Source organism: Sander lucioperca, chromosome 4 (genome assembly GCF_008315115.2).
Source record: "Sander lucioperca isolate FBNREF2018 chromosome 4, SLUC_FBN_1.2, whole genome shotgun sequence".
NCBI classification, from domain to species: Eukaryota; Metazoa; Chordata; class Actinopteri; order Perciformes; family Percidae; genus Sander; species Sander lucioperca.
Window position 1 is genome coordinate 16,420,405 of NC_050176.1, and position 27,906 is coordinate 16,448,310.

Consider the following 27,906-nt stretch of genomic DNA (forward strand, 5'->3'; position numbering starts at 1 on the left):
GAGTTTTATATATACATATATATATATATAGAAAATAAATATAGAAAATGGATGCATTAAAAATGTATGCTAATTCATGGAGGCTCCTTTATGTTTATTATTTTTAGTAATGGTATGCACAGCAATATATTGATTTGTTTGTTAATTTTACAAAAATATCATCCATACATACATCATCATTCCCCTTGCTCAATAAATGGTTAAATGGCTCTAATGTGAACGCCAGCTAGAAGCTCTATGGTCCAGTCAACCTTATACTCCCTGATCAGGCAATAATAATCTCATTTATATCACATCACGTCAAATTCAGATTATATGTTTTCTTCGTTACATTTAACTGTTGTGTTTATTTATATTTCTCATTTTGCAGTTGATGCAAAAGTGAAAGAAGAAGGAAAGAAACACAAAACATGAAACAATCACACAAAATTACTTGACTTGTATGTGTTGTACAATGTCTACAATATCTTGTGAAAGTGATTCGAAGTTGGTTAACATTGAAGTCAGTACGCCAGCTAATTAAAGTCCCATCTAGTGGTGCAAAAAGCCCATTACAGTTAAAGTTTGTGCCATAGTTGACTGTTATTTTATTTAATCTGTTAGGGATCATTTGATAGGCTTGGGGTGAATTTAATGGGGTTAATAGCCAATTAATTAACAGGGAAATCATTACCAAAAGGCAGACAAATCCCTTAATTGCAGCAACTCTGATGATCCACCCATAAATTAAATATAGCCCTTAAAAACCTGCATGCCTTTAACGATGATTTAGCACAAGTTGTAGTTCAAATGTGGTCAGTTGGTAAACTTCCAATTAGTTCTAATTCAAATATAGGCTACATTTCCAGTGTTATCATACAGAGAGTGGGCTATTTTAGTCAGAGCAGTGAACAGTGTGTAGAGAATATTACTGAATAAGCCTACATTTAATTATATAGTAAAGGTTATGATTTGTACATCAGCAGAGAACCTATTTTTTATTTATTCCTCTGTGTATATCTACACTGTGGTTATCGATACTTTCACTTAGATAAAATATCTGAGTAGTCCTATCCTACTACTTCCACCGGTAATGGCTGATTTATATATTTTTTTTTTACAATTGTAACAGTTTTATTCTGAAAGCAGAGATGTATACAATGTACATTCAAGATAATAGATCTGCCATTGTACAAGAACTCAACATGAACCAATATGGCTCTAGTAATGATTATCATGAAAAGAAAAAAATGAAACATCAAAAAACATAGACCTACTGCACGTGGCACACAGACAAATCGAGTAGCCCTTAACAAGGACTAGAGACACACTACCTCGTTTTTGCTAAAATGAAATGCTAAAGTAAAGGGGGAAATGTTAGGAATAAAAACAACCTGCACCACTTTTAGGTATTCATGTCCCCATACATCAACAACAACAACAAGTTGTAGCCCATAAAAAAAAGAAAAAAAAAATATTTACAAATATTTTATTTATTATAAAGATAATATTCACAATTTGTTAGACTCTAAAAAGAGAAAGTTATGTTAAAAAGACCTGGTTGATTAATTGTGATGCGCACAGGAAGTTGGCCACGGCAGGTAGGGGAACACGGAAGTGAGGAGCAAGTGATTAATGTGGGCGGTGTTCAGGCTCAGGTGACTGTGAGCTGGATCACTGGATTCTTCCAGGATCACACCAGCGTGAATATGATCACTGGTCTACCGGGACGTTTAGTCAACTACAGAAGAGACAAGACAACAGAAATAGGGACGCGAAAAAGTAAATGGTAAGTTACGGTAACCGGAACACAATGTGTGCGAAACTACATCCATGACTTCGGCACGTTACCTCCCCCCCCCCCCTCCGGGTCTGTGATTTGGTCCGATAGCGCAGCACGTAAAGCCTTAACTTTATCTAATCAAGCGGATAATTAAAGTTCCAACTGTTCCTCAGACTCCGCTCTGCTCCTTTTAACCGTTAGCTTGTGTCTTGGGGCGGTTTGTCCAAATTAGCATGTGGTTTAAAATGGTGGTTTCGCCCTGGACACATTTCTCGCCCAGGAAAAGTTCAGCGTCCAATACAATTTTTTTTCTGCATTCTGATGAATTATTTTGGCACGATTTATGGTGGAAATGTAGGCCTATTCATTTATGTAAAGGAAAACAGTAACATCAGGCTCCTGGTGACAGAAATATAAAAAATAGCTTATATGGAATTTAACGCAGGAAGGCTCTCAGGCATTATGCATTGCTGTATTCTCCAGTAGATCTCCTTTTCTCATTTAATGTTATCTGCTGAGTCAACACGCATGTAGGCATGACCACTCTTCCATCTGTTCATCCTCTTTTGTCTTGTTTTAGGGGTGGGGAGAAAAAATTGATACAGCATAGTATCGCGATATTTTCTTTGGCAATACTGTATCGATGCATAGGCGCCCAGTATCGACCTATTATGTGTTGCTTAGTTTGTCTGCTTGATAATCCCAAGCAGCAATTTTGCAGCAATACAATTGAAGTGAGATGAGCAAACAGAGAAATGTATCTTTTTAGATAAAACAGATGTTGACAAAGTTTCCTTTTGGGGACATTATTTGAAATTTGGAAAAATTTATAGTTGTAAAAAAGATAATAAATTGAAATATATCGCAGAATATTGCAACATGTTTGAAATTGCAATCGTATCGTGATGATATCGTATCGTGAGGCCTCTGGTGATTCCAACCCCTATCTTGCTTGGGAAGTAACCTCAAACTGGTTGGTCATGTGTTTCTGCAAGATTTCTGCTAATGTTTAAAACATTCCGCACATTTTAAAAGTATAACTTTTCCCATCAGTGTTCTCTGCCATTTGGAGAACAAAGCTAGTTGTAATATTTTGAGTAAAAAAGTCATAATTTAATGACCAATAAATAAAAAAATATTTCAAGAAGAAAAACCACTAGCCCTGTAGTCTGCTGTGCATTATGGTATTGCTATGCTGATATGGATTATCACCTTCAGACCATCTGAAAAACTGAAAACACTTCTGATCAGGCATAAATCTCACCGTTGTGTGGCTTATTGTCTACGCAAATGTTCATTCAATCATTCATTCAACCTTTATTTATAATTGAGGGGTCACTGAGAGGCGGCCCTCATTTACAATGAAATAGACTCAAGAACAATAAGAAGAAAAATAGAAAGACACTAAAACTTTCTGAATTGAAAAATAAATTTGGTGAATAAATTATGATAAGTAGGATGCAAAAGAACTACAATTATGTTAAGCAGTACAAGTTTGGAGGTTTAAAACCAGATTTCTAAATTGTCCAATATGCACAAGTGAGTTGATTTTAAGGAAGTGCTGTAATTTGTTCCGGGAGTCAGGTGCACTAAAGTTAAAAGCATTTTTTCAAGTTCAGACCGAGCCCCGTGGAACATGTTAACCTCCTACGATAAAGCGCAGCTCAGAGCCAAGGGGGTAAGCCTCTCCCCAGAATGCGTAGCTCCTATGGCGCCATTTTGATGCTACCAAGCCATCACCTCCCGTTAGCATTCCATTGACTGCCATTCATTTTGGCGTCACTTTGACAGCGAATAACTTTGCATCTGAAGCGTGTATAGACTATTTGTCCATTGTTTATTTCTAAAGAAACACGACAATGTATAAAAGGCTCCATTACCTTGTATCTCACGTTATGGCTCCGTAGCAGACGTTTTTGTAAAAATAGGCTAACGATTGTGTCATAACCACGCGACTTACTGTCGCATAGTAGAGGAATTACCGTATAGTACAGGAGTAGCTCGCAGACAGTTTCAACTTACATTAGCTGTTTAAGTTTAATTACTAATGTTAACTAGCATTTTAGTTGGCAATAATCAGCCTGTGTCTATGTTATCTCCTTACATATACCTACGCTCTCTGTCTCTGCAAGATTGGGAATGATTGAGATTTCTCTTGGCACAGCTACCAAAAGACTTACAACTTTCAGACAGGTTGCTCACCTCACATTTATGTCTTCGAGCTCAGTTGGAGGCTGCTCAGTAACGCTCAGCCATCACCGGAAAAGTGCTTCTAATATCCTTCACTGGTCTCCGTCCAGAGCAACGGGATCTGTTGGTCCAGTTTATATACTGTCTATGCTCAGAGCCACTTTCCCAAGCAGCAAAGCGGGGGTACGACACACACACACACACACACACACACACACACACACACACACACACACACACACACACACACACACACACACACACACACACACATAGCTACCAGTCAGAGGAAAGAAGCCACATGCTGTCATCTACTCTGTAGAGTAGGAGGGCTGAGTCGGAGCTAACTATAACTTTATGACAAAAACAGGATGTAGAATCCAAGTTCCGTGTTCAGAGCTGGTGACCCTTATGTTTGTGCTACTGTCACATTCACTTGCAGGTTGTTTTATTGCTGTCATTGGTCAAATGTGTGTGGCATGGAAAAGTGCGGTGAGTATGAAAAGTGAAAGTAAAAAAAAGGTGAAAAGGAAAGCCAGTTACAGGACAGAGCTAATACTTCCTTAAAGTAAGCGAAATGACAACTTCTCATATCTTTGCTTCCGATGCATGTGTGATTCAGCATGCAATTGAAGTATAATATATACTATAAAGCTAAACTGTGTTAAGAATGGGTTGATATAATGTTGTGTATCTCTGTCAGGAGTAATATACACATGGAAGCAGACCCATACGCATGGTGGTCATATCTGTGGTTGTGTATGGATGTAGCAAGTTTTATAGTCTATATTAAGTGTATATATATGATGTGTATACTTACAAAAATCATGCGTGTGCCTTTTCCCCCCAAACTGGTATCCTATTTATAAAGGAAATTGTGCGTTGAGAATGTGTGCACCTCACGCGGACTTCTAGGCCTACACCGTTTTAGCTGAGATAGCTGTGGGTGATCTGATAAGGAGATTGAATATTAGAGACGGGTAACACTGTTCTTAGGATGTTTGTAAATGTCACTGATTGTGTTATTGTTGCAGGCTAAACAGCAATCTGTAAAATGTCAATCAAAGGCGCATTTTTAAAAGAAACTGACTGATGAATTTCATTCCGGTTTATTTACAGTTGAGTTTTCATCTCCCTGATAATAATCGATTAATTTTATCCTTAATTGTGAAGCACATTGTAAACCGTTTCAACATGAGCGCTATATGATGAATAATTGATCATCATTCTGAGGGAGCCAACCACTTTCTCTGGGTGAATTGCAAAATGTACCCATCTTTTTTCTCATGCTATTATAGCCAGAGAAAAATATCAAACCAATTGTTAAAGGAACACGCCGACTTATTGGGACTTATTCACCGTAACCCCCAGAGTTAGATAAGTCCATACATACCCTTCTCATCTCCGTGCGTGTCGTAACTCTGTCTGACGCACCCATCGCTAGCCTAGTTTAGCACAGATCCTGGAGGTAACCGCCTCCATCTAGCCTACTGCTCCCAATAAGTGACAAAATAACGCCAACGTTTTTCTATTTACATGTTGTAATTTGTATAGTCACAGCGTGTACAAATAACAAGGTCACGTGAGACACAGCCATCTTCTAACCGTATACAAACTGGGAACTATATTCTCAGAAGGCGAAGCACTGCAACTTCTGCTACTTGGGTGGAGTGATTTGCTCGCAGCACCTGAGAAGCCCCGTGGTGAGGAGCAGAGAGTAACAACGGTGCTTTTCAGGTGTTGCGCTAATCACTCCGCCCAAGTAGCAGTGCTTCGGACTCCATATTAGCACGCTGATTGCACAGTTTTTAAATGATTAGGGTACATTTTATTCTCCATAAGGGTAGGTAATTAAAAAAGTTAACTAGAGTAACAGTATCTGCTAGCCTGCCATTAAAAACCGTCTTACCCACTCCACAGTACAACAAAGGCAAATAAATTATAACGCCAGACTATCGATGTAAATGTCGATAGAATAATGTTAGAAATAAAACTACACTTGCATCTCAATGATCACATTACATTTTGAGGGACTAGTTTCTCAGCAGCGGCAGAATTTTACTACTCCGGTTAGTAGTACTGCGCCGAAAAGTAAACAGAGAAGCGCACTCCAGTCGGGACACCTAGTAGTAGCCTTGTACATTGGTATTGAAGCATTGGATTGGAAACTAAGGACTAGGCAACATGGTGATTCAGTGTGCATTTACAAATTGTAAAAATAAATCAAACAGATGGGCACCACAAAGTTTCCATAAATTTCCATTGCGAGATCCAGAAAGGAACCAACTGTGGCTTCTTACTGCTGGCTTGGACATCGAGAGACCGGCTGAGACTCTACTCAAGTTGTGAATTTGTAGTGATCATTTTAGACCAGACGACTTTGAAAAACCCTGCAATCTAAAGGACCACAAGTCACTGACAACGAACACGGTTCCATCCGTCTTTCCAGATGCACCAACAGCTACTGATGAACAGGTAATAACTTTTGGTAGGCTACTCTAGCTAATAAAGCTAGCCCCTTTCATAACGTTAGCCTAGCTGCTACTGATAGATTAAGACTGACAACGTTAGTGGAGATAACGTTACAGTTCAATGCATTGTGGAGAGTGACAATAGTGTAGCTAACGGAATAGCTACATCCTTGGTAGATACCTGGCTGGGCTAACCGCTAACTTTAGGTAATTGCTGACAGAAAAGTCATGTAAACTCGGACATTTTACATGCAAATTGCTAGCCCGTGTGCTTTCATGTACCGGTAACGTTATGTGTGTTCTAGCCTGGCAGGAGGTAAATAAACTTGCGAGATTGTCACGTGAACCGGCTTTCTCGGTTGCCTAGGTAATATCACTCTGCCGCTGTTGTAGCCTGTGCTACCAACTACAGGGAACAAAGTATAACTATTGCAATGCGATGCAAGGGTAGTTTTATTTCTAACATTATTCTATCAACAGACATTTACATCGATAGTCTGGCCTTATAATTTATTTGCCTTTGGTGTACTGTGTAGTGGGTAAGACTGTTTTTAATGGCAGGCTAGCATATACTGTTGACTTGCGCTAACCTAGCACCAGCGAACTCTGCAACTGGAAGGACTGGATGAAAAGTGTTAAACTGTCTCCACTGATAAATAACACACTGGCTAACTTGGAAATAAGGTCTTATGAAATTCTGAACCACCCCTTTGAGGTGATAATAGGCTGACTTTGTAATTGTCTTAATGTGGCTGTTGAAATTCAGGTCTGAGTACATGACTACCCCAAGATTTCTGGCTTTGTCTGTTGTTTTTAACATTGTCGTTTGAAACTGAGCGCTGACTTTTAATTGTTCCTCTTTTGCTCCAAAAACAACCACCTCAGTATATTTCTTTAATATTCATTTAATTTAAGAAAGTTCTGGCACATCCAGTCGTTAATTTGTTCAATGCACTTAGTCAGTTTTTGTATTGGACTATAGTTCCCTGGCGATAAGGTTATGTAAATTTGTGTGTCGTCCGCATAACTGTGGTAACTTATTTAGTTGTTTTCCATAATCTGAGCCAGTGGAAGCATGTAGATGTTAAACAGAAAAGGCCCCAGAACGGAGCCTTGGGGAACTCCGCACGTCATATTTGTATGCTCAGATGCATAATTACCTATAGATACAAAGTAATCCCTATTCTTTAAGTAGGATTGAAACCAGTTTAGTACTGAGCCAGAAAGGCCAACCCAGTTTTCCAGTCGGTCTAGTAATATGTCATGGTCGGCCGTGTCAAATGCAGCACTGAGATCAAGTAATAATAATTGAAATTTTGCCACTATCTGTGTTTAAGTGGATGTCATTAAAGACTTTAACAAGAGCCGTCTCAGTGCTATGGTGTGGTCGAAAACCCGACTGGAAGGCATCAAAACTGTTGTTCAGTGACAAGAAAAGGTTGAGTTGTTGAAAAAACACTTTCCCAATGATTTTACTTAAAAATAGAAGGTTTTATATCAGCCTATAGTTGCTCATTAGTGACGTGTCTAGATTGTTCTTTTTTAAGAGTGTCTTAATGACTGCAGTTTTCAGGGCCTGTGGGAAGATACTTGAAAGAAGAGACATGTTTCTGGTCTGTAGAAGATCAGAAGCCAAACAATTCAAAAAATTTTGAAAACGCCCATTGGTAGAATATCAAGGCAACAGGAGGAGGTTTTCAGATGTTGTATAATGTCCTCCAGGTTTTTATGGTTGATCGAATGAAATTGCGTCATATTAGAATTTGTTTTGCCTGGACACTGTGACAACACATGTCCTGTACTTGATATGGAGGCACTGACTGTCTAATTTTCTGAATTTTGTGGCACAAGGAGGCAAATTCATTGCAGGCCTTGGTAGATAAAAGTTCAGATGCTACTGGTACTGGAGGGTTTGTTAACCTATCGACAGTAGCAAACAAAGAACATGAATTATTATTGTTTCTGGTGATAATGTCAGAGACGAAGGACTGCCTTGCAATCCTCAGTTCCAAATTATAAATGCGAAGTCTCTCTTTTATAGGTGTTATAATGGACCTGGAGATTAGTTTTTTGCCACCTGCGTTCAGCTTTACGACACTCTTTTTTTTCTGTTCTTACCAGTATGACATTTCATTTCTGACACAGCAGAAATATGCAAGCAGAGGCAGGAGCAAGCAGCAAAGCAGACGCACCTACTGACCCAGATCAAAAGCTTATATTACTTTTGATCTGTGACTGTTTTCTCACGGTATGTGTTCCCATTGCTCCAAGATATGGTTGGTGTCACTATCCAATCTAAGATATCCTATTGCAACTAGCTGCATGATACTGATAAGCATTACATTGATATTTAAGGGACACCATTTTCTTCCAGCTTTTTCAACCGCATTTTTAAAGCATTAAAGTGCCAATATTATGAAAAAAACACTTTTTTCTGGGATTTGGGGTGTTATGTTGTGTCTCTGGTGCTTCCACATACATACAAACTTTGAAAAAAATCCATCCATGCTGTTTAGAGTGAGATACGGTTTCTGAATGTGTCCTGCCTTGAGTCTCTGGGTGAGCTGGTCAAAATCGGCACGGCTTGTGACGTCACAAGCCGAAACGAGCAGGCTAACGCAACCATTAGCTCGTAGCGTTAGCGTTAGCATGCTAACGCTAGCATGCTACCTCGTTCTCAATAGCAAAGCACTGCTACAACACACACAAGTTCACCATAATCTACAAAAGAACTACTTACATGTGCGTCCTCATTTAGAAGTCTCCCAGCTAATCCTGCCTTGTAACTGACAACTGACAAACAGCCTTTCTTTTACTGTCTATGGAGCTAGCTAGCTGACATGATCTACATCTGAGCTACTGGGCATGTGCAGTGCAATCAAAGATAGTACAGAAGAAGAAGAAAAGAGGTCTCACTCTGTAGCTAAAACAGAGACCAGGTGAAAAGAGGATCTGCAGCAGTGAGAGAGACCGGTGCAGTACAACAAAAATATGGTGTTTTTTGAAAATTAAACCATGTAAACCTATTCTGGTACAACCTTAAAATACAATTATGAACCTGAAAATGAGCATAATATGGCTGCTTTAAATTGTGTTTTTTTTTTGTTGTCTCAAATATGGTGGTTTGTTGAATTATGTGTTGCTGTTTTATCAGAATCATATTTGCTGAGAAAAGTTGTACCATGTCTTAACATGAATCTCTTTTCTGTGTAGTTTTAATGGAGACGGGGAGGAGATGCTTAGAACGCACCTTTATCTGCATCCTGGGAGCAGTGATAATCTTCTTCATCTATCTCAACTGTAACCGGGATTTGAACTCGAACAGGGCTAATCCAGGACCCCCATCCGCATCAGAGCCACAATGGGAGGATCCTGGGCCGTATCATGTGGCCTATCCACGAGACTACAAGTTTATCATGAATGACACGCCGGCATGCAAGAACACCACTCCTTTCCTGGTCCTGATGGTTCCGGTTGCACCCAGTGACGTGACAGCTCGGGACACCATCCGGAAGACATGGGGAAATGAGAAACTGGTTCTGGGTCAGCCGATCGAGACTCTCTTCATACTGGGCCGACCGGGCGGAGCTGATGCTGAGCAGCAGCAGGAGAAGCTCAAACAGGAGAACCTGCAGCACCATGATCTGATCCAGAGTAACTTCCAGGACAGCTACCGCAATCTGACCATCAAGACAATGGTGATGCTGGAGTGGCTGGCTGTGCACTGTGCCGAGGCTTCCTATGCCATAAAGATTGACTCTGATATGTTACTGCATGTTCCGAATTTGGTTAAACTGTTGCTGGATCACAGAACAGCCAAGCAAAACTACATGACTGGTTTGGTGTGGTGGAACAGCCCGGTTTTGAGAAACCCATTCAACAAGTTCTACATGCCAACAAACGTGATTGCTGAGCCAGAGTACCCTCCATATCCTCTGGGCATGGCCTACGTCATGTCCCTGGACCTGCCTGCCAAGATCCTGGTAGCCGCTCCTCATATTAAACCGATCTTCATAGAAGATGCCTACCTGGGTATGTGCCTAAAACACCTGGGCCTTTCCCCCACCGACCCTCCTGAAAATACTATGTTTATTGTGAAACCCTTGCATCCTCTGAGCAGCTGCAGCCTTTCAAAAGTGATCGCCGTGACAACGACAAGCATCTCACAGATGACGTGTTACTGGGAGAGGAGCAGACTGCCAGAAGCTAAATGTTGAACTTCGTCTTGTTTACCAACACTGAATTGGACAAATATTGTACAGAAATTAAAATTGTGCATATTTATTTTGTTTGCAGACATGGAAGCACCTTGCTCCTTGGTTGGACAGAAATGATCTTTTTGTTTAAAAGACAAAACCGATTTTGACCAAATGCCTTATTGTTTTCAGATGTGCTTCTCAGCCAGCTGGGCTTTCAGAACTTTCTGAGCTGTATCAGCTCTTACACAGTGAAGAATATCTGCTGTATTCTAAACTAAAATAAACGAGTTTGGTGGGTTATCTCCTGAAAAACTCCTGACCCTGGAGCTAAAAGTTGCCAGTGTGAAACAGGGTTAATGAAATGTAAACATAAATGATATGCTATATGATTGTTACGTTAACTGGCAGAGACCCAAGTTTCTAAGTCAAGTATCATTGAGGATATTGTTCAAAGAAAAAAATTTAAATAAGAAGACAGACTGGATGGAAAACTCTCCGCCCACTTTGCAACTCTATACAGTATACTGGGGTGGGGTTAAGTAAGTAAGTATGGCTTAGCCAGATACCCCTTTCAGTCTTTTGTGTTTAAGGAGGGAGGCCTGCAGCTATCTCTATTGTCATGTGACAACAGAATGTGTGGTCAGTCATACAGTTGGTTTGCCATGATTGGCTTAAACCCAGTACATTCAGGTATATCTCTACAGTATATAATATTATCCATATAGTGACGGGCAGATAAAGCATTATGAAGCTTTGGTACTATCTTTAAATTTGTGTCAAAAAAGATTCTAAGCAAATAAACCAATCTTCCTCGTCCTTTTCGGATGTAGCGTTTTAATGCGTTTGGTGTTTTATTCTTATTCTTGTTTTTGTTGGTTGTTGCATTCGGAATAAATGAAATAGTTCAAATCTAAATTCAACACAATAAGAAAGGCAATTATAGGACACTGTTATTGTAGGCTAGTGTATTACTGTGCATCAATCAACTCAATCAAATGAAATAAAACTAAAGGGAAAAAACAAAGTAGCCTACAAAAAGACACTAAATGTAGGCAAAGCCACAAAAAATGGTGCGCTTGTAGGATATATTATCATCCAGCCTTTAAAGTCTGTGGGCAGGGTTCACAAAACCTAGGTTACAGGTGATCATCTCTTCATTGAGCCATTCATTAGCATATGAGTGAATGTGTTTTTTCGGCACCGCAACGTTTCACAGTCTACACAAAATAAGTACACAAAAGGGGGACTGTTAATACTTTACTACACAGTGTAGGCTGACACACACTGAGATACAGTCAGAGTTTCTGTTGTCGTGAGATTGTGGACGCAGCTTTGGTATTGTTACTGTGGAATTTAACTCATCCCGCTTACTAATAGAGGAGTTGGGGCAGAAATGAAAAAAAAATAAAATGGTTGACACATTTTGAACCTTCTACACAGATGAGTCAAACCCGTGTAGCTGTGCTCTGTAATATGGTACTGTACATGGGGCACCGTCTCTACCAGTTGCACTAAATCACTGTGGACTTTCTCACGAAAATACGGCTTTTTCAAGTACTAATCAGATAAATAGATTGGAAATGTAGAAGCATGAATTGAATTAAAATACAAATACAATGAGGTCAGTAAAAGAAAATTAAAGGCTAAATTTCCATAACTAAATAGACTTAACTACAATAAATACATAAATTACCTAATTAAATAAAATATTAAAATACCTAATAACCTATTTGGGGTGGCAGTAGCTCAGTCCGTAGGGAGTTGGGTTGGGAACCGGAGGGTCGCCGGTTCAAGTCCCAGTACGGACCAAAGTGTGGATTGGTAGCTGGAGAGATGCCAGTTCACCTCCTGGGCACTGCCAGGTGCTCTTGAGCAAGGCACAAACTAGAATAGAGACTGGAGAACAATAACTACACTACTTCACAATAGACAGCATTGACTTGGAGTGAACTTAGCTTGCTACTGTACATGTTTCTGGGGGATATCGTCAGTGTAGTCTACAATAAATGGAAGGTTACTGTAGCTTAGCTAACTCACTACACCTTGGGAAGGAAGCGCCATCTCATGGTGAAACCCTGCAAGTGAATGAATGGTTGTGTTTACAGTGGGATTTAGACATGCCATGTCTGGGCACGGGGGGGGCGGGGGGGTAGTTGACTGTAGATTGGGAGATAAATGACTTAATCTGTAGTGTGTAGAGAACGTTACTGAAAACTTGAATTTCATACTTAAATGATATGATTTGTAGCCTACATCAGCAGATAATATATATATATATATTTTTATTTATTCCTCAGTGGATGTGTGGTTATTGCTTTTACTTTAGTAAAAGATCTGAGTCGCCTACTTCTTTCAGCGCTGATGGTTGATTCATTCAGATGGCCAGGAAGTTGTAACAATAACAGGAAAGGTGTATGTAGGCTGCCTGGCTAGTCCGGGAGTGGAACAAGGAAGTGTGGGCTGGGTTCTGTCGCAAAAGTGTAGTGTGGTGACTGTGAGCTGGATCACTGGATTCTTCGAGGACCATTACAGCGGTAATATGGTCACTGGCCTCCCGGGGCTTTTAGTCCAGGCTAATACAGAAGAGAAAAGACAACGAAGATCCGAGTTGCTTTGAAATAGGGTCGGGGAAAAGTAAAAGGTAGGCTAAGTCTACTATGATAATATTACTCCGGTCTATGGCGTAAATGTCTATTCATGTAAAGGAAAACACGTAGCAATTTAAAATATAAAAACATAATAGAATAGGCCTATAATGCAGCATACGCGGTGCATTGCCCCCCCTGGCGGATGAAGCGGGTAATTGCATTGTTTCATGGCATGACCAGATATTTTATAAATATTTAATTTAAATAACACAAAACAACTAAATGGTGGTAGGTAATACATCTGATTTCATATCAGGCCTGCTTGCTTTAGTAATAAAAATATTTTTTCAGGGCTCTGGCTCTCACCTGAGACCATTGTCGACGCACATGCAGGACGCAAAAAAACGAAAATTACTGTTGCACTAGTCTGGACATCTTACCGTGCCAACGTTGTAATAAAGGTTTCCTAAATGCCATGTATATACATTTGCTGTCAACTTATTAATTGATTGCGGGTTTTGTGTAGATTTGGACTTGTATACGTTTATTCCACTTTGTTTAAACGGTGAAGTGGAGAGGCCTCGTTCACCTGTTTGGATCTGGCTGGTGAATGTGACGCTCGTATGGGCCTTGCTGGATACACCGTGACTCTGTTTGGGGATCTACTGATCGCTGTGGATTACTTTTTTTCCGTGTCATTGGATTACGGCAAAATACGGATCTTTTTTCTCAACGTGTCTTAATGTTTTATGGTGAGTTTGGAGAGGCATCTCAACAGACTGAAGGTCGAACACTGATTGTTCACTGTTACATTTTAGTTGAATTTAAGTATCGGGGCATTCCGCCCCCGTCTGTCTATTGCGTTCCAAGACATTGGATTTAAGGGCGAGTTGTTAAATTGTTACAGTGTAATTTAAAATCTTCTTTAAAAATAAACATATGTTTATTTAGCATGTTTGTTTTGTCCATATGTGCTCGTGCTGTGTTCCCCAAGTGGTAGGCCAGGTCTCAGCTACTACAATGAGTTCTTTTTTTTTTTGTTGCCTATCAAAATAGCCTACAGCGGTCATACCATGGTGTCATGTCACTTAAAGGTGGCGTCAGCGATTCTGGGGAAAGATTGTTGATATTTGAATAGAGCTGTAACAATTCCAAATGTTGCTGTACAATTAATAGTCTCAGAAATGATTGCGATTAACAATATAATTGTCTCTTTCAGTCAAATTTAAAAATTTATTTTATATTTTTATTATAATATTTTAACAAATTAAAGTTTTCAATGAATTCCAGGATACATCTTTTGGTTATATCACTGTTATGTGACCCAGATAATGTAATAACACAGGTACACAGCCTATGAAACCACGCCTCTTTATTATCATAAAACATTTTTTCTCACTTTATCCCCCTTGTAATTTTTGTTGCTATGGACCTATATAGGGTCAAGTGCCAAAAACTAACAATTGAAATGATAAAAATACATAGTCCGACCATAATCACTTGTATAGCCTAATTACAATTTGGCATATCTAAACGAAATCAACAATTAGGAGTCATACGCCTTAAGACCTTAGCTAATAGCCTATTAGCAATTAATTGCGGTTAAACAAAGAAACCGCGATTATGTAAAAAATGGACAATTACACAATTATGTAATAATTGTTACAGGACTCTATTTGAACTTAACACCCAAACAAGTAAACATTTTTATACCATCATGGCAAGGTAATAACCTGCGATGTTGGCCTATTTACATTTCATTATGGTGTAGCCAGTGGTGGAAAAAATATTCAGATAATTTAGGCCTACTTAAGTAAAAGTACTAATACCACAGTGTAAAAAAAAACTCTGTTACAAGTAAAAGTCCTGCATTGGAATTTTGTCACTTAATTAAAAGTATGAGAGTATCATCAGGAAAATTTACTGAAAGTATTCAAAGTAAAAGTACTCAATGCAGAACAATCCTCACATTTTAGAAACTGGCCTCTGCATAATGAACACATAATAAGCCATTAAGAACTGTATTAAATGTGATCATTTCTGCGTTGGTACAATCCTAAAAATACTCAAAACATTAACGTAAAACAAACAAGCCTATAATAATCAAGCATAATTTAGTTGCCACACCCAAAGGAACACTGTGGCCTGTCGTACTTTACCATAAGATTACATGACCAATGCCGTCTTTGCACTTTACGTTTGATCCGTGGCTGTTTGTCATGATTTGTGTTTCCATAACCCCCCAGCTCCAAGTAGCCTAATGGAAATTACCATGCTAGAGAAAAAAAAAAAGATTTTAGATGATTGTGTGATTCTAACTGTGGCAACAGTTTGGGGGAGGCCCTTTCTAGTTTAAACAAAAGAAAAAGAAAAACTACTGCACAAGTCGTGGCCCACTAAGAAGTAACCTAGTTTTTCCAGTTTGGTGTGATTTCCGACCTAACTTGATTGTCAGAAACCCCTTTCAGTCTGATGTGTTTAAGGAGGGGCCTGCAGCTACCTCTATTGTCATCATAACAGAACCCGCCAAATGCCTGTAGAAATAACTTTGGCTGGTATAATATTGTAAAGTTACGAGCCAATTTGGCCGGTGATGAATGAAGCGAACGTCTGTTAAAATCGGCCAGCTGCAGAAAGGATCCGACAAGGCAGTGTTTACAGATTGGTATGGTTTTTCGGCAAAAAGTTTGGGCGGTTTGGTATGTGTTTGGCTTGGAATCGAACGGAACTGTGCGAAACAAAGCAGAGGAGCTGAAATAAAGTACTGAAGTTAGTTAGAAATAAAAAAAAAGATATTTTTCGAGAGTAAAATAAATGTAAATGTTTATATTTGTTTTATGTAGGCTACAGTATATCTGCCAACCATCAATCCAAACATATTTTTAAAGAAACATGATGCTTAAATGTATTCAGCGGCACTCATAATCTGTTTTATTTTCCCTGGAAAAAAAATTGTCTAGTGGAAAATCTAATCGGCTGGTAACTTTAAAAATGTATTAGCCATTTTGGCTGGTGATTACCAAAGTTAATTTAAAGCCCTGCTGGTGAGTCATACAATTGCTTTGCCGTGATTGGCTTAGACCCAGCACACTCAGGCATATCTCTATATAATATTCTTTGAAGTTGGTTAACATTGAAGTTCGTATGCCCTTCTAATGGTGCAAAAAGCCTATTACAGTTAAAGTATGTACCATAATTGACTGTTATTTAATTTAATCTGTTAGGGATCATTTGACAGTTCAACAAGCCTGCATGTTATTATGAAATAAATCATCATTAAGTCATACTTTATGTTCCGAACTGCGGCATTACATGTAGATGTAATGGTGCAAATGTTACAGTAAAAATGCATTGTCAAAAAAGTCTATATCAAATATTTTTGCTGACATAAAATATGAATGTACCATATTAGTGTAGTATTTTACTGTGGGCTTGTGTTTTAACTTCATGGTTAATATTGATGCAACATTTCATGTGAATCACAATTTAATGTGATTGAAGAATGATAGCCATTGAATCAGCTTACTACGTTTTTTTCCTTTATGACTTGGTATCAGGTAGAAATGTTCTCAAACTTCTGATCGTGTTTTTCTAGTGTATATCCCCATACTTGTTAATTATTCTCCTCTCTTATACCACTAATGTGTTAAGCTGTAAAACCTTTTTCTCTGGGGCGCTTGAGCTACGAGGCGTTAAATATTTTATAAATCGGCCATCTGTAATGACATTCCCAAAATGTGTACTTTCTTTGACTCAAAGAAGGTTTAAGGCAGACAAAATTTTGCCGACACTAACTTTTGCCTCTTTGTCATCAATTTGGCTGACCAAGTCCAGAAATAACACACTTGAATTTGGTTTTAAATCAGGCTGCTATGGGATTTCAGTGAAAATACTGATACATTGACAAGATTCCCTGTCATTCATTACACTGGTGCTCCAGTAATTAACTTTCAAAGCATGTTGTTATTGGATTGTGTTACTATGGCCTGAGGGAGCTTGGCATTTAGATAATGCCAAATATGACATTTCAATTGAGTGTTGCTGTTTTATCAGAATTATATTTGTTGAGTGCTGATTGAAGTGCTGATATGTCATAATTTGTGTCTCTTTTCTGTGTAGTTTTAATGGCGAACAGGAGGATATGCTTAAAAGGCATCTTCATCTGCATCCTGGTAGCAGGGTCACTCTTCTTTATCTATCTGAACTATGACCGGATGTTGGAGGTAAAGAGGGTTCCATCATCAGCACCAGAATCAGCATCAGAATCAGCAGCATCAGCACCAGAGCCACAATGGGAGGATCCTGGGCCGTATCATGTGGCCTATCCACGAAACTACAAGTTTATCATGGACGACACACCGGCGTGCAAGAACACCACTCCTTTCCTGGTCCTGATGGTTCCGGTTGCACCCAGTGACGTGACAGCTCGGGACACCATCCGGAAGACATGGGGAAATGAGAAACTGGTTCTGGGCCAGCCGATCGAGACTCTCTTCATACTGGGCCGACCGGGCGGAGCTGATGCTGAGCAGCAGCAGGAGAAGCTCAAACAGGAGAACCTGCAGCACCATGATCTGATCCAGAGTAACTTCCAGGACAGCTACCGCAATCTGACCATCAAGACAATGGTGATGCTGGAGTGGCTGGCTGTGCACTGTGCCAAAACTTCCTATGTCATAAAGATTGACTCTGATATGTTACTGCATGTCCCAAATTTGGTTAAACTGTTGCTGGATCACAGAACAGCCAAGCAAAACTACATGACAGGTTGTGTGTGGTGGAACAGCCCGGTTTTGAGAAACCCATCGAGCAAGTTCTACATGCCAACAAACGTGATTGCTGAGCCAGAGTACCCTCCATATCCTCTGGGCATGGCCTACGTCATGTCCCTGGACCTGCCTGCCAAGATCCTGGGAGTCACTCCTCATATTAAACCGATCTTCATAGAAGATGCCTACCTGGGTATGTGCCTAAAACTTCTGGGCATTTCCCCTACCAACCCTCCTGAAAATACTATGTTTATTGTCGACCCTAAGCATCCTCTGAGCAGCTGCAGCCTTTCAAAAGTGATCGCTATGACAACGACAAGCATCTCACAGATGACGAGTTACTGGGAGAGGAGCAGACTGCCAGAAGCTAAATGTTGAACTTCATGAGGTTACCCAAGACTGATTTTAGAAGAATTTTATTTTTTACTGAATCTGACAAATATTGTACAGAAATTACAATAGAGCATACATATTTTGAGTTTGCTGACAACATGAAAGCACCTTGCTCCTTGGTTGGACAGAAAAATGTCTTTTTGGGCCACATTACAGAAATCTCCTAAGTGTAAAATCTTGTCTCAGTTTAGGATGACATTTAGGATTTTTGGTATTACAGAAACATTCTGCATTCAGGAACGAAACCCCAAGTATGTTAGGATAGGAATTTAGCTATTAGATGCATATGCCGTGTACTACATTCAAAATAACTGCCAAAGTGGCAGCAGTACTGTTGTTAGGTCTGTATGGCTGGTCCACCTTAAAAGGTCAGCCCACCTTAAGTGAGCCTAAGCCAACGATGTTGCTAGCTCGGTAGCTAACCCCCTTTACTCTAATCAGCAGCAGTAATCATCAGCGGACCAACTCTTTTCACAGAATCGGTTCCTTCGAGTTTATACATGTAAATGTATCGAACCTTTTGAGTTTCAATAACTTTTGCTAAATGTGGCCTCATTTTCTTCACGACCAAGTCTGTTATAGTACGCGCACGTCACCTTTTACAACACAGCAGCTGCCCGTCCCTCAACACTTCTTGCAATGCAAGCAAGCGGGCAAAGTTTATTTATATAGCACTTTTCACAGACACCAGTCACAAAGTGCTTTACAATCGAATACTTAAAATCTAATACAGTCATATAGGCCTAAATAAAGCAAAGATAAAACCCCAAATAAAATATACAAGGAGACACACGTTTAACACGTATGCTACCCAAATGCCCGTCTGAATAGATGGGTTTTTAGCTGTTTTTTTAAAGAGCCCACAGAGTCTAACAACCTTAAGTTTATTGGGAGACTATTCCACAGCTTAGGAGCTACCGACTTAAAGGCACCGTCTTCTCGAGTCTTAAAACACGTCCGAAGTACACTTAGAAATGTCTCAAGTCTTTGTTCAAGTCTCTCTTGGTTATAATGAGTGTTGTATCACCTGCTGCGTTCCATCCAGGCTGCTCACAACACTGCATAGCTATAAGGAATTTAAAAAATGTAATATCAGCTTTGATTAGTTGTTTGGTATATAATCAGTGTAAACAGATAATGAAAAGATTATGACCAAAAAAACAGGAATGCTTTACTTTTAAGTTAATAACTATATTTTGCCTTGTAACATGAACATACAGTAGGCTACAGTACAGACCAAATATTGAGGTAGGCTACTGACCTATTTGTCATTTACAGAGCACAACCATGTAATGTGCACTGCGTCTACAACGTGTGTCACGTCGGGCATATTCTCCTATTTTGAGGCTCCTATGTGATTTTATTTCGTAAAGCCCTGTCATGTTAAATGGTGTTTAAGCAAGTGTGTGTTTGAAATACTGTTAATATGTACAGAGTTAACTTTTGATTGTGTAATGTCTTCCGCCAGCTGTACTATTTTGTTAATAGAATTAACAGCATTCTGCTTATATGTTAGCATTCAGCTAGCCTAGAAATCTAGACTCACCCTAGCGGCAGCAAATGTAATTTGCAGCCAGGGTCATCTAGCAAGTCTCCGTTGGCTTGCGAGCTGGAAAAACCAAACTCCAGTCAGGCCAATCACATCGTGTATAGAGTCGGTGGGCAGGCTTAACATAATGACGGCAGAGTTGCGACGGTTCCGCGTGAATTCCCTGCTATTTGAAAACAAAGCGCTGCTGCTGCTGGCGAACAGTGGTCTTTCGAATCGGCTTTAGCCGCGACTCTGGAAGACTTCTGGAGTTTTTTTCTTCTTTTTATTAAAGATCGTACAGTAGACAGTAACGTCACAGTAGCCTACACAGTACAGCAGCAAAGACTCACGGACTTTCGCGGGGTTTAGGGTTTAACCAGTCACATGACATGAGTTCCACCAATCAGAAGCATCACTTTGGGATTGTTCAGGATGTGATTTGTTTTTATAAATTGGTTGGCTAACGTTAGCTAATCTCCCTCTTCTCATGTCACGTCTGATGAACAATAAGTTAAGGGAGTGAGAAACGCAAGGCATTGTGAGCTAACGTTACGTACCGAGTAACCGAGTACAGGGGGGAGTGACAGGCTGTGGCTGGAAATCGGAAGATGGATGGGTAATAGCTTTAACATGACTTTAAAATTGACATCCACCGAGCCAAAATGCTTATGTTATCAATAGTTAGCTCGTTCTGGTTTCCTAACTGCGTTGCGAGTTATAGGAGCTTAGTTGGGAGCTTCATGGAGACAGCTAAAGATTGTGTTAGCTGCCCTACAGCTGTCAGAATTAGCTTTGACTTCATATATTACCTTCTAACAGCTGTATTCTCAGTAATGTGACAATCTGCAAGAAACAGGTTGCTTTTAAATCACTAAATAGTAGTGACAGCACCGTTTGGCTTAGTTATTAATGCTGTTAGCATCGTAGCTAACACTATTGTTACTTAGTTTATGACATATCGTTTTCGGCTGTGCTAACATGATGTCATTGTGCTAACCGAGCAACGTTAGCCTTTACAACAGAGCAGCTTCAATACACTTGTTAGATAATGTTTAATTACAGAGTTATCTGTTGATTTGTGTTTGTCGCTGTGTGCGTGGTGGAAAATAATGTAAACAGAAAGCGGCGTGCCAGAAATGCAATGTGCCATGACGTAAGGCCAGACTGATGTTGGAAGTCCCTCTAGTGGACAGAACGTGTAACAACAACCACATGCTTATAGTGGCATTGACAATGCATAAGCCTGAGTAGTGTAGTACATATTTATAACAGGCTGCATATGAGCATTAAATATTTGAATATTATTTGAATATTTAAAAAAATAACAAATGGAATTTGAATGGTATTATAGAGGAAGACTGACAGCTCTAGTCCCCATCTCTGGCAACAAGATACAGGGACATTACACACAGTTCTCTACCTAAGACACAAAAATCTAACAGGAAGTGACTTACTTTCCTTTTTTCCAAACACAACCAATCATAATGCTACCCTTATTCACCAGGTCACACACCCACCCCTCACATGTGCACAACACTAATTGCTTAACTGATCACTAACCAATCACTGCTGTATAGTGCGTTCCATTTGTGGTGTTAGGTGTTTTAAGCAAGGGGGTAAGCGAGCGTCTGGCAAGCGTAGCTCCTGTGGCGCCATTTTGATGCTAACATGCACTCACTCCAAGCTCCATCCAGGCCTACATGGTATATAAAAATGTACTATAATGAAAACAGTGTTTGCCATTTGATGCTAATGCTTCATTTTGAGATGGGTATGGCATTTTGAGAAGAAATTAGCCGTTTTGCATTTTGTGTGTGCAGTTTTTCTGAATTCTGTGTAGAGTTTTGAAAAAATGAAACGGTGAAACAAAGGTGTAAGCAGTTGCAAAAAAAATGTCTGTAATTAGGACCCTGCACTGTAAAAAAAAAAATCGTAAAGAAACGGTAAAAAGTCTGGCAGCAAAGTTGCCAAACACTTACCGTCAAATTACAGTAAAAAACCTTACATTATTTTACAGAAAAATTCTTTTTTTAAATACAGAAATTTCCTGTAAATATTTTCTGTATTTTTACAGTCTAACTATTGTAGAATTAAAACAAATTCTTGCTATAAAACATTTCTAGAATGTTAAACAACTGTATAAATCTTTATCAAAACTAAGAAATATTGCAGAAATACCTTAAAATTACATAATTTAAATGAAAACTGCTGTTTTCATACGGTTTTCTTTGGTAAATTCACAAGATTATTCAATCCATCCACAAGAACTCCCTGTTAAAGTACAGATTCCTGGATGTAAAACACATAAAAATTACGTAAAATGACTTTCAAATACCCTCCTTTAGGCATTTATTTTATGATTATCCAATCTATTTACGGTAAATTCCTGTTTAATACTGTGTTTTTACTGTACAAAAAAAGAGAAGATAATGGGATAATACCTTCCAGAAACATTGTAATAATAGTCATTACTTTATATAAACAATATTTGAGAGTATTTACAAGCAACTCTCCAATATATCTACATACTTTTACCATTAATGTATGTTGTTTACTTTAAATAAACATTCATTTATAGTTATAAAAGGCAACTCTCCAATATATTTACATACCTTTACCATTAATATACGAGGTTTACTTTATATATATAAGCAAATATCCAATATATACACATAGTTTTACCATTATTGTATGGGTGTTCACTTTATATAAACATTATTTGCCCGTAATAACAAGCAACTATTCAGTATATCTACAGACTGTACCTCATTATTGTATGGGGGCTTACTTTATATAAACTGTTCTTTATAGTAATTACAAACAACTATCCAATATATATATATACTTTTACCATTATTGTACGGAGTTTACTTTATATAAACATAGTTTTATAGTAATTTAGAAGCAACTCTCCAATATATCTACATACCTTTACTATTAATATATGAGGTTACTTTATATAAACATTGTTTTATAGTAACTTAAAAGCAACTATCTGGTATATCTACAGACTTTTCCTCATTGAAGTAGGGGGTTTACTTTATATAAACATTATTTGACAGTAATAAGCAACTCTCCATTATATGTACATACATGTTTATTTTATATAAACTTCATTTGACAGTAATAACAAGCAACACCAATATATCTACAGACTTTTCTTATAAGTGCATGGGATTTACTTCATAAACATTATTTGACAGTAATTACTATTACTAACCAATATATGTTCACAACTTCCTCATTAGTAAATGGGGTTTTGAATGTACAAAAACCAAAAGGGCTATGTAAAAGTGCAATTGCATCAACTACTTTTACACGCAATAAATATATAATTTTTTCTGCTGACATTTTACAGCATTGTCCAATCCATTCACTGAAGATCCCTATTTGAGATGTATGAGATTTTAAGATGTATCATAACCAGAAAGTATTATAGAATGACCATTTACTGCATGCTTTACAAAGAAATGCACTATTTAAACAGTGCTATCCTTAAAGTTCACATATGAATAAACTTATGGGAGCAAAAACTGTCTGGTACATTGAATTATAGCAAAAGGGGAACTATGGGCAATTTGGGAATTCATACATGTGTGTTAAAAATGTCAGTGAACATGAACAACTCTCTCCAAAATCTAAAAACTCAAATTTGTGATGTCATCTGATATAATGTCTGGAGCTTTTCCAAAAACAATGAATTGAGAAATATTTTAAAGATGACACTGAGATCACCCAGGGGGATGTTCAGAGGTAACGGGTAGAGTTTCTGTTTCAGAAATAAAATGCTAACATAGAATAAACCTCATTTGGTTTTTTTTTTATTCTACAAAATTAGTTTCACATTCATTGTCTATGAAGCAGCTTAGTAACCTGATGACATCATAGTTTGAGTCTTACATTTCTGGTTTGTGGCTTCGCCAGAGAGTAGCTCTTAATCAAAAATATCAGAGGTGAGATTAAAGACCATTGCACACCAGGGACGATTATTTCGCATGTCAATATATTTTTTCGAACTGTTGTTTTTGTCACAAGTAGTGTTTACTTATGAGGATCACCAAACAACAACACGGAGGCTGCTGTCCCAACTACAGACTGTACGTCAGCAAACTTTATTACTCCTTTCAACCTTTACAAAGGCAGCGTATGCCAGAAACATTCTTTCCGTTTTTACCTTTCACAATAAGCCCGAGACATATGCTACACTGTTTTGCAGAGGGAATTCAATTGAGTATTAACTGTATACTCAATTAGAGTTAGAGGAAACTCAATAAATAGCTTACAGTAGCTTAGTGTTACAGCTTTTCCTGGGACGTATCCGAAGCTAGCCCCCGTCCCTCCACTCAGCAGCCTGGAAACCAGACAGGACACCTTTTGGTGCTTTTGAGGAGCTGCTGCATTTATTGTCAAACTGCAGAATCTAGCTGCTGTACAATCACTTCATATCTTCACCACTAAACGTTAACTCTCCTCTGCTTCGACTGCTCTCTCTTTCTCGTCCGCTCACACCACATCTTCCGTCACTTTCTCGCTCTCTTCAGCATCTGTCCTACTGACATTGTAGATGAGCTGGCGTGTATATCCAAACCTTTTATTGAAAACTGTCACAAATTTGCATCGCTGCCAGTGTGAATAGTTTTGATGTGAAATATTCACAGCCGATTATTTTGCATATTGGCGTCCCTTATTCGTCACGCCCCCAGTGTGTAACGGTCTTAAGTCACACATGTGCAAGTCACAAATCTTAACCTTCACCGTCTTGAACAAGTCCCAAGTCACTGTGTTTAGACTCAAGTAAGGCTGTATCAACAAAAAGGGGTGTAAAAATGTTACAAATCCAAATCCGATTCGTTTTATTTACAAGCACAGACCAGGTAAAGCAACCGTTAACAATGCAGGGGCCCGTTTCAGGAAGGAGGTTTAACAAACTCTGAGTGTAACCCTGATATCTGAGTTGATTTACCCTGAGATGGGAAACTCTGAGTTTTCAGTTTCAGGCAGCATGAATGGAGCCATGATACTACGATTCACCATGGTAACAACCACAAACAAACTGGTGGGCAGAAATACTGCACATACAGCGAGTTTGAACATGTATTTAGTTAAAAAAGCAACACAGTGGCTGCTTTAAAAGAGAGAATTTGCGTGGGAGAAAATTGCTGCTAGAGTAAATGCGTTAGTTCCAATATAGTGTATTAATATCATATTTAATCATAAGTATAATATTACTGGTGAAATGGTATTGAACCTATAATCTATAAAAGTCCTAGGCCTACTAATCCCATTCTGAGGCTGCAGCACCATCATCAACAGAACTATAATTCATAATCTCATATTTCAAAGGGTTTACATCATTCACCTGCAATACTGTGGAACTCTTTTTTAATGGCTCTTACTGGTTTGTGTCCAGGGAACACTACACAAACGTTTAAAAAACGTTTCAGAGTGAGTCACATTCTTCTGACGGTGCTTTGCTACAGTAGCTTTACCAATATGCTCCGCATCACCAATGTTGTAAAGAAAACTGTTGTTTGCAAAAAAATGTAATGTGACACAAATAATGTGCTGGGATGTAGAGCATGTCCACGATGGGTGACGTTAGTGATATGAGGACGGAAAAGGTTATGTAGGCTACATAACTGATAGACTGGGAAGAAAAAAACGGTACCGCTCAAATAGGTATTTATCTGGAAATTAAAATGCGTCGGGGCCTCAATATCATCTCCTGACGTATGTTTAACTCCCTGCAAAGTAATACAGCTTCTACATCACCGGGATCGTCGACAAAAGGACATTGCATGTTTTGAGGAAAAAAAACCGTTTTATAATCTGCCTAACATGGTTAATAAACCAACCCTGTTTTTTTATTCATGCCGATAACAAACTGCGCTAAAATGCGCCTGATACAGACTGCAATTATGAATGATGAAATGAAAGAGAGCTGTGTCAGAGGGAGGAGACTGAAAGAAGAAAACCTGTTCCCGACTAGGTTAGGTTCACAGAGTCCGAGGTTAGGTTACCTCTCTTTCTGAAACGGAAAACCCAGAATTACCCTCATCTCAGGGTTAACAAACTCAGAGTTTTCACTAAACCTGCTTTCTGAAATGGACCTGTCATTCGGTACCTCCATTAGCTGTATGTGTGTTTGTGAACTCCTTTGCTGCCTCCTTCTTAGCCTCTGCTGGGCTCCCTCTTGCTCTGGGCTATCCTTTTCTCAGCTATCTGATGCACGAGTCTTCAACTTCACCCAGGCTATTCAGACCGTAAAGCAGGTTCTCAGGCTGGCTGTGGGAGAGCTGTCTGGTCTGTTGATCCTTGTCAAACTGAACACAGAATGAAAGCCATAACATGGGTGAGAAAGATGTGGTAAGGTACAGATGATAACGTGTGATACTGTAGGGTGAACATCTATTTACTTTAGCTTTCTTTATCTTCTTATCTTGGTATTCTTTCTTCCATCTTGCCTAAACAAGGATTAAAGAATTAGGGTGAGATTTGAACATTACTGTAACAGTAGTATACATAGATTTATTTGTGGAGGCTTGCCAGCATTGACCACCAGGTATTTATTTATTTTGATTTACAGCAAAAATTAAACTTAAAATACATATTTAATTACAGACTGAGTGCAATTGTCTGGAGGAAGAAACACATATAAATAGAGCAGGTAGCCTATATCTTATTCCTGAGTTTGTTCAATTCCCTGTCCATTTATTTTTATGTGGAAAGCGGGAATGGAAATCTTCTCTCTGGAAAGACAGAATGGTAATGTTAAGTTGGACACACTGAATCATGAGTGAAAATAACGATCACGTTCAAATTAAGATGTTGTGGTCCACAAAGCAGACGCTCCGTTTAATGTCATGTTGTAACTTGTTGTTACAACGTGTGGTTCACCGTTCATAAAGTAGAACCAACGTAAAGTTAGTCAGCTGAGATAGCTTATGTAAACTTGAGGCATAACCTAGCTAGGTGGTAACGTTAAACGGCGGGTTACCGGTTAGTTAACAGTAATGTTAACTACTAGCGTTAGGAGCAACGGAGCGTTATAACGTTTCTTTAATTACTAGTATTAGCTAGTACCCAGCAAATCAAGCTGACCTGCTAAACTGTCTAACTGTCTAGTTAACTGTTATATATTTAGCTAGCTAGCTAAAATTACGATTGGTGCATGGTTCACATTCAGGGCTAACATTACATAAGGACAGTCTTAATGTAACGTTAGCTAACGCCAGACACACTTTGATAAGGCACATAAACGGCAAATGCTAACGTTATCCCTGCTGACATTTTAAAATTGTGAAACGTATGCAAGTGTTATCTTAACTCGTGTCCAGTTGATATCTCGTGAGGAAACTGCATGTACATAAAAAGAAAAGTATTACTTTACCTTAAGTGAAAGCTGAATGTGAATCATCGTGGAGAAGTCCTGACTCCTGCGTTACATTATTATCCACACTGTCTCTGCGTCGAGATGAGTTTGACGTTAGCACAGCCCCCCATGAAGTCAAACAATATCATTGGTCAAGATCGTCTCTGCCCGGCATGATTCATCCAATGATTGTGCAACATTCAATTATTTGAATCTGCGCGCACTTTCCTGAAGCACATAGCCTAGACTAAAGAGACCATTTCTGTTTTTTCAACCATTTTAAGGTCTTACATCGCTTCACGCCCTGATTATCAATGTTCACGTTGATGCTAGAAGCCTTGGTTGAACTGTTGAGCCCTAGCATCCCTTCCCAGTCTTTCACACATTGCATGTATTGCTAAATTGAAAAAAAATATATTGCACACCAATGTAAAGCTTTATTCATACTGTGTCCTCCCTGTCTTTATTCACCGTATATTACCTCAGCCCATGAAAAACTCTTTGTTCCCTTTGACCTGTAGAAAGTGGGGAGAGGTAAAATGATTTGAGGGAGCAGTAGACTGCACAATGACCTTGCATTTTGTTGAACACTGTGACTCACTTTGGGTCTTAATATTAAGAAAAATTGTTT

General features: G+C 38.9%; 2 protein-coding genes across 4 annotated transcripts; both read left to right on the forward strand.

Annotated features, from left to right (window-relative positions):
* Positions 1-1,569: 1,569 nt before the first annotated feature.
* Positions 1,570-11,453, forward strand: LOC116042863 (beta-1,3-galactosyltransferase 2-like). Of its 2 annotated transcripts, none has more exons than XM_031289278.2 (2): positions 1,570-1,768; positions 9,637-11,453. In XM_031289278.2, exon 2 carries the CDS (start codon positions 9,642-9,644, stop codon positions 10,638-10,640), a length of 999 nt encoding a protein of 332 aa, XP_031145138.1. In that variant the 5' UTR covers positions 1,570-1,768; positions 9,637-9,641; the 3' UTR covers positions 10,641-11,453. The 2 variants fall into 2 exon arrangements, with proteins under 2 accessions (XP_031145138.1, XP_031145139.1); XM_031289279.2 differs by lacking the exon at positions 1,570-1,768 and adding an exon at positions 4,319-4,520.
* A 1,373-nt stretch (positions 11,454-12,826) lies between these two features.
* On the forward strand, positions 12,827-27,060 carry LOC116042862 (beta-1,3-galactosyltransferase 2-like). Of its 2 annotated transcripts, XR_004897189.1 has the most exons (4): positions 12,827-13,263; positions 17,330-19,688; positions 26,661-26,668; positions 27,048-27,060. XR_004897189.1 is itself a non-coding variant. In XM_031289277.2 (2 exons), exon 2 carries the CDS (start codon positions 17,335-17,337, stop codon positions 18,355-18,357), a length of 1,023 nt encoding a protein of 340 aa, XP_031145137.1. In that variant the 5' UTR covers positions 12,827-13,263; positions 17,330-17,334; the 3' UTR covers positions 18,358-19,988. The 2 variants fall into 2 exon arrangements, 1 of the variants encoding a protein (XP_031145137.1); XM_031289277.2 differs by lacking the exons at positions 26,661-26,668; positions 27,048-27,060 and having other exon boundaries at positions 17,330-19,988.
* Positions 27,061-27,906: the final 846 nt, after the last annotated feature.

Bases quoted from the DNA above. Each gene is read 5' to 3' on its own strand.
- LOC116042863 (XM_031289278.2), top strand. From the start codon at position 9,642: ATGGAGACGGGGAGGAGATGCTTAGAACGCACCTTTATCTGCATCCTG.
- LOC116042862 (XM_031289277.2), top strand. From the start codon at position 17,335: ATGGCGAACAGGAGGATATGCTTAAAAGGCATCTTCATCTGCATCCTG.